Below are 10,038 nucleotides of genomic sequence, written 5' to 3'. Positions count from 1 at the left end.
TTTAGTTATTTAATCAAATATAAAGCAGCAGAACATCAAAAGCACAATACAATGTATCAATGTTAAAATAATACGTTTTTTTAAATGAAAATAGTTAAAGAAAAACTGAGTTTGAATACTTTGGATTGTTCTTTAATCGTGTAAGATGTTTTATATTTAAGTTTCATTGTGGTTTCTTCAAACTTTATTCAAAGTTACGATGGGACATGTTTAATATACTCCAGGGTACTGACTAGACATAGAGACGCTCTGCAGGTTTCTAAGTGAGCAGTTTTACTCCACTGCCTCAGCCCCAGAGGAGAGCTTCAGTCAATTATCAGGAAACTGAAGTCTGTAGCAAGTCCAGACAGAACTAGAGCTGATGTGGTTGTTAGGAGGAACTTCTCTGCCTCCTGCTGGTTTAAATGTGGTATAACTTTTATTTGACCAAATACAATCGACTTAAACATCTTTTTCAATGGTGACCTAGCAAACCAGTGCATACAGTACAAATAATACAGAATACAAACTAATATCCATGCATCAACAGAAGAGGTAAACTGATGCTGGTAAACACATTATTGGATCTAAATTAATAAAATGTTTAACAATACAAAAATAAACAGAAGAATACGTTTAAAAAACAGCGGGATAAATAATTAGATTTTTTTCAGCATTTTAAATTGTGAAATACAGATTTAGTTTGTGTTTATTGCACAAGTAAACTTACACACATATGTACATGCTGGGCCCATATGCTCAGCATTGCGGATAAATACTGCAGATGAAGTAACTATAGTGATTACTGAAAACGGGAAAAATGATGTAGAGATCAGCTACATAGCACTTTTTGTATCATGTATCTTATTGTAGGCAGTGCAGACACAATATATATTTATTTATTTTACTTATATACACAGCTTGCCAAGTCCCTGGCCTTGCAAATGCAAACAGCTGGTTCATCCCAACAGTGCCCCTCCTCCACTAACTGAAGTGTTGTTTTTCTGCCAAGTATTACTCAATACAATGTCAGTGTCCTTACTTCAAGGTCACCATGCACATACATGCCTGTACAAATGCTTAGCCATACAATTGTATGTTATTTTAGCTATGATGTGCTATGATTATGAAAGCTTAATAAACATACATTGTATTTTTTTGTGCCCGCAACTGAGAGGTTGGAAATATGTTTGGTTGCTTTGGAAATGTTCTCTTGGCTTTTCCAGGCACAACTGTACAGACGTTTTCAAAATTGTAGTTTCTCTTAGCATACTACATTAAGTATTTGTGCATATGTTGATGATCTTAAACTTTCAAGTTGCTGTTACACTATGAAAAGTATGTGTAACAGATTTAGACCAATCAGAACAAAATAGTATTTGGGCACAGATGGGTTAATATAATTTATTCATGAATGAGATTATATATATGTGAAGCACTAACTTCCGTGTTTTCGTGTTTTCGTGCTGCTCTAGTCACGATAATTATGTTTCTGTCATTTTCAGATCAGTTTATTTTGTACTCTGACCCCACAGCAGGACCGCACCCTGCACACATGACCGAAAGCCCGCTCAGCCAATCACATTCCTCTAGCGACGTGTAAGGCGGAACTTCCTGTACAGTAGTGCAAGTAGTAGTCCAACATGGCGGTCGTGTAGCTTGGCTGAGTGTGTTGTGGAAAACCGCGTTAAAGTTAAGAGAGTTCCGCTCTAATTAAGTGGCAAAAGAGCTAAACAGATTGTTGTGTAAAGACGGCAGACACCGGCTTTTGGAAATGAAGGGGAAAGAGCGCTCTCCGGTGAAGAAACGGTCCCGGGCGCCAGATGACTGCAGAGACCGAGGAGGAAGCAAGAAGCCCGGAGCCCTGTCGACGGCTGGCAGCAACAACGGCTCCTCAAACAGCGGAGCTTCATCCAGGAGGAGCTTACACGGTGAGAAAAGAGACATGAGGGATTCAGACGGACACAATTCATCCGGTCGGACCGGCAGTGGCTACGAATACGGAGTAGTTTCTGGGAACAAGCCGTACGGAGGCGCTGACATCGAGGCGGAAACATCCAGGTCGGGTTCACGCAGCGACCTACGGCCTCCGTCTAACCCAGAAAACGAGTACAAGACTCTCAAAATAAGTGAACTGGGTAACCAGCTGAACGACGAGGAGATAGAGGACGGGCTGTTTCACGAGTTTAAGAGGTTTGGAGACGTGAGTGTTAAAATCAGTCGAGAAAACGAGGACCGGGTGGCATATGTAAACTTCAGGAGGCCGGATGACGCCCGGTCGGCCAAACACGCCCGCGGCAAGCTGGTGCTGTACGACCGGCCTCTGAAGATAGAGACAGTTTACACCAACAGACTCAGGAGCCGCTCCCCTGTTTCTAAAGACAATTTCCCTCCAGGACACAGGCATCTCCACTCACAGAGGCCTCTGTCTCCCACTGGCATGGGGTACAGAGACTACCGGTTACAGCAGCTGGCTCTGGGCCGTCTCCCCCCACCTCCTCCTCCTCCCCCTCCTCCTCCACCACCTCACATTAGAGACCTGGAGAGGGAGAGAGATTTTTCAGTATATGATGCCAGGAATAGACCCCCGTTCATCCCTGAATGTGCCGTTTTCCGTGAGGAGGACCTGATGACCCCTAAGGATGACCAGAGGGCGAACAGGACTTTGTTTCTGGGTAATCTGGATGTCAGTGTGACAGAGAGTGACCTGAGGAGGGCGTTTGACAGGTTCGGGGTGATAACAGAGGTGGACATAAAGCGGGCCGTGAGAGACCAGAACAACACCTATGGGTTCATGAAGTTTGAGAATCTGGACATGGCTCACCGTGCCAAAGTAGCGATGTCAGGGAAGGTGGTGGGCCACAACCCAATAAAAATTGGCTATGGTAAACCCACACCCACAACCAGGCTTTGGGTAGGGGGCCTCGGACCCTGGGTTTCACTTGCTGCACTGGCCAAGGAGTTTGACCGCTTTGGCACCATCAGGACTATAGACTACAGGAAGGGAGAGGTGTGGGCTTACATCCAGTATGAAAGTTTGGATGCTGCTCAGGCTGCATGCACTCACATGAGAGGCTTCCCTCTCGGTGGGCCTGACAGGAGACTCAGGGTGGATTTCGCAGACACAGAGCACCGCTACCAGCAGCAGCAGTATGTACAGCTTCCCCTCCCTCTGCCACACTATGACTTTGTTCCTGAGCCCTTTGCCCATCGCCTGTCAGACCCCGTGAGGGTGAGGGAGAGATCTCCACCAATTCCTGCTCGCTTCAGAGAGAGGGACTTGTACTCAAGCGCTGAATGGCCGGGCATGGGCGTGCACGACAGGATGAGAGGAGCAGGATTTGACCCCATGGGTCGTCTGGATAGGCGTCCCCATGAGCCCTGGTCGATAGAGCGTGAGCGTGAGCTTCAAGGCAGAGATCTAAGCCGCAAGCGGAGACATTTGGATGATGGCAGCCGGCTGGATCATTCACCTGATAACAGTAACTTTGGTCTGCGCCGCCATGGCAAGTCATTAGAGCGCAGCCCTGGAGGCAACAGCCGCGATGGTGGGCGCTGCAGTGATCCTGAACGCCTGTCTCGCTCTGGCAGAACGTCCCCTGTCCGAGATCGCCAGAACACTGGCTTTGGAGACAAGAGAAGAAAAACACTGAGCCCAGCGGCCCCAGGCTCTGAGAAGGACCGCCAATTCAAAGCCAGCGATGCAGCGAGGAAGGAGGAACATCCGTCCTCCAAATCTGGGCAGCAGTCTAAGCCCGCAGCTGCAGGACAGAAGCTGAGTCAGGTCTGGCAGGGCGTCCTCCTGCTGAAGAACAGCAGCTTTCCCACATCCCTGCACCTGCTGGAGGGGGACATAGCGGTGGCTTCCAGTCTGCTGCTGCAGGGCTCTGCAGGCAGTGCAGCGTCCCAGCTGAAGATCAGCCAGCGCCTGCGCCTCGACCAGCCCAAACTGGATGAAGTTTCTCGTCGCATCAAGGCCGCCGGCTCCAGCGGATACGCCATCCTCATGGCCGTGCCCGGGAGATCTGAGGAGGGAGCGACCCAGGACGCCAACAGCTCGGAGAGACCACTGAAAAACCTGGTGTCCTACCTGAAGCAGAAGGAGGCGGCCGGCATCATCAGCCTCCCTGTGGGGGGGGGTCGTGACAAGGACCACGGAGGAGTCCTTCATGCTTTCCCCCCATGTGAGTTCTCAAAGCAGTTCGTGGATGCCTCTGCTCTAGCCTTTGCCAAATCAGAGGACGATTACATGGTGATGGTCATTATCAGAGGAGCATCATGAAAACAAAGCCTAAATGTTTCTCTCTACGCTCATGAACTGTTGCATTGTGGGTTGTAAAAACAGATAGAAGTTATAATGAAAACAGAGGAAATGATAGGGATCAGTTTACTTGTTGGAAGTTTATGGAAATCAAAGTCACATGGTATTGAACACATTTTGATGATTTGATAAATGTGATGATTATTCCGGTGACACTGTTTTCAGATAAATGTGCATTACTTGAAGGGTACTTTGCTTAAAGTAATTCAGAGCAAGCTACAGTTCTGTGAATCAGTACTATATGTTGCCTTATATCAATTAAAAAGAAACACAAGTCCTTTATATACTTTCATACACTGCCTGCCGATAACAAAACCTAACTTAAGATTCAAAACAAAAAATAGTGCTTTCATTTGATGTGTACTCGGCATAGAGTTAACCCATGTTTGTTGTGCTATAATGTTTGTACAGCCAGTCTATGAAAGAATTCAATCCAAGTCATGTACAGAAGATTTAAGATATATATCTACTCGCTCTAAAGCTTACGGATGATACGCAGATTCCAGATGTGTATTTTCTTTCTGACCAAGTAAACATTTGATTCAGATTTTCATTTATAACAGCTTTTCTATTTTTGTCATATTTGGCCCCTCCTGCTTAAAGCTCTCAAAAAACTGTGCAAAGACATTGTGTTAAACATTAAGGGTTATGGTTCAATAGATAACATTAAACTTGAGTTCTCATTTGAAGCCACATCTGGAGGCTAGTGTGTCGGTACAAGGTTAACGTGTTTTTTACTGTCTGTTCTCACAATTTTCAAGTGTGTAGTGGTGGACCCCTTTACATTATAGCACAGTTAAATACAATACAAAAGGTACAGGCTTTATAAAGCTAGTTAAAATTGACTTCAAATTGTGTTAGAGCAGACGCTCTGTCTTTATTTCTGACTTCATGCTTTTGAACTGTTTTTATGTTATGAGGTAATATTTAGAGCTGAAACTAATTATTTTAATTTACTGGATGTTTTTGTTGATTTAATTCAACAACTATTCGGTCAATAAAACATCAGAAAAGAGTGGGGGAAATCCACATCATCACAAAGTAATGATCTTCAGATAGCTTTTATGTTCCCATCAACAGTCCACAACCTGACGATATCATAATATAGAATTGATTATGAAAATTGTTTTACATTTTATACCAATTAACTGATCATTTCAGCTCTAAATATTATTGTGGAGTCTCAAAACACCTAATGTTGCAAGCTGTGTTGTAGAGGAGTTTTCCGAGTGGCAGATTATACATGGCTGTGTTTGTGTCCCCCCTTTTTATATTGTTCTTTGACAAACTTCAATTTGGTTAAACAGTAATTGGTTAATACATTTCTCACTTTTTTATAATCCACTAATTACATATACTACCCCAGCACAGCATGTACTGTTTCAAAGGATTCACGTGACCTATAAATTAAGCCGTTCACATTTCTTATGACTGATCAGGAGTGTAGAAGTAGATGTCACACTATCAAAGGACTTCTGAATAATGAGGCTGATCTCCAGTCCCCACCTTCCTCTGACAGGACTTTGAATGATTGTTTTTTATGCTTTGATATAAATACTGTTTCAAAAGGAGAAAAAAGAAATGATTTGTGCTGTATACTCAGGATATCTGGAGAAAGAAATGGAGAACATCAGTGCTCTTGGGCCTAAGAAGTATACCTGACTGTCACAGTGTGACATGCACTTGATAGATTTTGTCTCAATAAATTTGCTCTTACGTGGGAAACACGAGTGCCTCGGAAGACAACTTTTGTGACCTTTTCTGTTCTTGGAATTGTCTTTCAACCTCTGAAGGCTTTATCACTTTGACAGCAGGAGCCTTCCCGGCAGAAAGGAGAGGAAGTGTGAGAATCAATGGGAGGTTCTGTGTTTCATTTTGTTGATCATCATTTGTGAGGAGCGTGATTCAAATTGAAATTTGCCCAAACTAGAATACTTTTGGCAGTCCCTCAGCAAAGGCAAATTTAGAGTCACAGTGTCTTCAGATTTGTGGCTTATTCCTCAGTCGCCTCCGGCCTGTGTCCCGAGGTGTGGCTGAGAATCGTCGTGACTCCACGTTTTGCCAAAATCAGCTGGTCGTCCGTCTGACGGCCCCTCAGTGGAAGCTCAGCAGCCCCCGGCCTTCTTTCTCGCCTGGCTCCAGCCTCCAGAGTGTTGTTCCAGCGTCTGCAGCCGCTCGAGAGAGGAGCAGAGTTCATTTGTGTAGTTGCTTGTTGTTCTTGCATTGGAGTTTTGAAGAAGATCTCTGTGCTAGGGCCAGACTTCAAGTGTGTCTCATCCCGGGTCGGAGAAAAGGGTCGAGACGGTGACGCAGCATCTGCTTTATGTGCCTTTTAAAAAATGGAGAGGAAACACGACAGAAGAGATTGCCTGTGCAGGGAATCCTAATCTTTAGCTGAGATATTGATGTGATGTACACACTCTTTTAAAAGCAAAGTGAAGAGTATCCTGCTGTCATTGAGTCAGGATGTTTATCATCAAGACGGTGCTGTTGCTGCTCATCGCTGCTTCATCTCCAAGCAAAGAGGACGTGAGCGACAAGAGTCCACACCGCGCCACGCCAGAGTCCTGGTTTCCTGGAGCTGTGGAGTGGGTTGGAGTCTCCCTGTCCTCTGGCTGCTTCGTATCCACAGGTAAAGTATCAAGATGTCCCAAACTACTGACCCAGGTACGTATTCAATGTGTGAGACGACTGCAACACACAATGCCCTTTTAATAGCTGGTAAGAGGGTGAAAGGTAACCACAAATATACAGAAAACGATTTACCTGAAGTGATCCACACAATGCACAGCTTTTGTAAACAGTCTGTTTGAAAACACATTTTCACTTTCACATTTTTCAGGTTTTAGCAAATACCCCGTCAGTGCTGGTGAAGGTCCACTCACGTTTTTTCTCCAAATTCCTGTCCAATGTTTGTGATTATCTTGACACTTTTCCATTTGTCAAATTACAAATAATGTTTCATTGTTGGTAAAAAAATAAAAATAAAAATACACCAGCAATTCAAGCAAGTCACTATTGAATATTGATAGGAAATGATAGCAAAATATATTTAAATAAGTCACATGCCAGCAGAAAATGCCACTCGATTCAGTTTATTTGGCCACTTGTTACAGGTGATAAGTCCCAATAACTCAAAGTCCCAAAACAATGATCTAACTTGCTGCTTTTTAGATGATTTGACAACTTGAGCTCTAGACTTAAAAAAATAAAAGGGGGTGGGTCTGGTCAAAGAGGTTCAGTTGCAGAAGTTTTGCTAAGATAAGATATAAACAATTGAAAGTGTTTGGCCCAAACTTGTTTGCCGTTCCACTAGTTAACTGAGTTTCACACAAAGTACTGTTAGCCCATTGAATCACTTCTAGCAAACTCCTGCGAAACAACATGTAGTTAAATGGTACAGACATTGGGAACCTGACATTAGTAAATCAGCTAGACGTACATCATTATTAACGGAATATTTCTCAAAAGATCAGTCTGTTTTTATTTTTATCCAACCTATGTTGCTTTCTTTAGACTGATATCTTAGCTAGGTTATTTTAATTTTAAAAAATGAATTATTAGGAAGTAATGTCTGAGCTTTCTCGACAGAAGCTTTGGTGATCTGTAATTCAAACCGGGTCATTGCTGGTTACAACGTTCAACAGGCGCAGGCTTGAACGCTGACATCATAAAAGCAGTCCTACTCATGCAGTGCGCTGTCAGTAGTGGTTAGTCAGAGATGTAGATAAATAAAATATTGCCTGATTTTGATTATTTATATTAGATATGTTAGGATGGTTGTAAAAGTTGGTGTATTGTACACGAGGAAGGCACGATCAATGTGCATTACTTTTGGCTGAAGCTAAACTGGAGACCTGAATCATAGTTGAGATAAATCAGGAGGTTTGAGCTGTCCATGTCATCTTTAGAGTTATTTAAAGTACTTTTTTCCTCCTCCAGCTACCTAAACAAGAATATTTTCTGTATCCTTTACTACTCGATGACCGTAAACTGGATCATTTTTTTGTTATACTTCAAGAACAAAACCATTTGATTGATTTGAGGACATCATATTTAGCAGCAGCAGTCAGTCAGATATGTAACTATAATTATGTATTGCCTGTGTGTAATTATTTATGTTAGATATGTTAGTTTGGTGACATAAATAGTGGCGGTTTGTTGTACATGACTGTCACACAGTAAATGTGCATTACTCCTGGCTAAAGCTAAGAAGCTCAAAACTAGAAACTGGAGACCTAACGCTTAGATACATCAGGGCAGTAAATACACAAACATGTCTTCCCACCTGTAAAAAGTGTGTTCTAACAGAAAGGGTACTGTCTGCTATACAGCGGTGCAGTTTACTTCTAAATATAAGGCCAACTCAGACATGATTATGTTATTGTTTACAGTACGGTGTGTTCTTTACAGATTTAAAGGTTTATGAAAAGGTGCTTGTCCTAACTAAGATATTGAGTGTTTCAGGTTGGAGGAAAGGACACTTTTTTTTCAGTCCTCGCAGAAAAGTGTGATGAATGCTCTCGGCTGTCATGAGTCCACAGGAATTATTCCGACCACAGAAACCGTGCCTTGGTGAGTATTTTTTACATCTGTTTTAAAACGTGCACTTTTCTTATTCATTCATTTGACGTATTCTATATGAGTAATGTACATTGCATTTGTTTTGTGCTTAAATAAATGCAGCTTTGGTTCTAAACATGTTCTGGTGTTGTGTGTTTTGTTGAGTCTGAGTGGTTTGATCTGGTTTTGAGAATCTTGGTCCTCTAGAGGGCAGGGTTAGATGTTGTGATGTTAAACTCCCTGAACACATAGAGAGAGAAACAATACGCTATCAGTATTTTAAAAATAAATAATATGATAAGCTTATCCAGTTGATTTACGGGTTGACAGGTAATAATTGCATTATGGGAAAGTAAACTTCTGTGACACTTATGTCAATAAGGTTTGCATTTACTCTATCTTTTAAAAGCCATTTATACTTACAACACGCCTTAATGTGACAGGGCATTATTTTACGAAGCAAAGGGACCTTTAAAGTAGCTGTATTCAATTATACTTTACGTTTCTTTCTAAAGGCACAGACAATAGATGAAAAAGTCAACAGAAACTCATTCAGAGGACTCTGGGAAAGGTCAAACCTCACCGCTCACTCCAAATTATAATCTTTACTGCTGGGAGAACGTGCTGGAATAATCCTGAACATTTATTTTAGTTGTCCGTGGCAACTTCAGATTGTGACACAGGAGAAGACCCCTTTTGTTTAATAGGTTACAGTATATCAGCAGTGAGACATTTCCCTAAAACTCAATCACAGAACTGGGCTTCACATAATTCCTTAAAATGGCATTTGATCTTTCTTTAAACACAGACTAACACAAGACAACCAGATCAAATAGTCCAAATGAATCAGGCTTTTGTTAATCGGTGACGATTATTGGTGTTTTCATCTACAGTATAACTTTCAAAAAATGGCACATCATTTACCATTTCAAATGTGTTATAGTTTGAGGCCCAAGACATTGTTTTGATTATTGAGTTCATTTTCATTAATTATTAACAGAAACAGACAATAGAAAGCGATTTGTATAGAGAAGCATAGTAAAACACTCCTGTGTTGACTTTTAATGCTGATTTCTAAAGTTAACTTTGGATAAAGAACTGAGTAAGATAAATTATTATTTTTTCCTGGCAATAGATTATAGTACATTAAGGAAAACAAATTCAGTTCACATTAA

At 42.1% G+C, this 10,038-nt stretch overlaps 1 protein-coding gene across 1 annotated transcript; it reads left to right on the top strand.

The window, feature by feature from the left end:
• The first annotated feature begins 1,615 nt into the window (after positions 1 to 1,615).
• On the top strand, positions 1,616 to 6,025 carry LOC134882992 (RNA-binding protein 15-like). The gene has a single exon (XM_063911062.1). The coding sequence runs from the start codon at positions 1,754 to 1,756 to the stop codon at positions 4,259 to 4,261; it is 2,508 nt and encodes an 835-aa protein (XP_063767132.1). The 5' UTR covers positions 1,616 to 1,753; the 3' UTR covers positions 4,262 to 6,025.
• Positions 6,026 to 10,038: the final 4,013 nt, after the last annotated feature.

The sequence above is a fragment of the Eleginops maclovinus genome, chromosome 20 (assembly GCF_036324505.1).
Source record: "Eleginops maclovinus isolate JMC-PN-2008 ecotype Puerto Natales chromosome 20, JC_Emac_rtc_rv5, whole genome shotgun sequence".
Taxonomy (NCBI): Eukaryota; Metazoa; Chordata; class Actinopteri; order Perciformes; family Eleginopidae; genus Eleginops; species Eleginops maclovinus.
The sequence above is the reverse complement of the archived record's forward strand: the minus strand, read 5'-3'. Positions and strand labels throughout refer to the sequence as shown.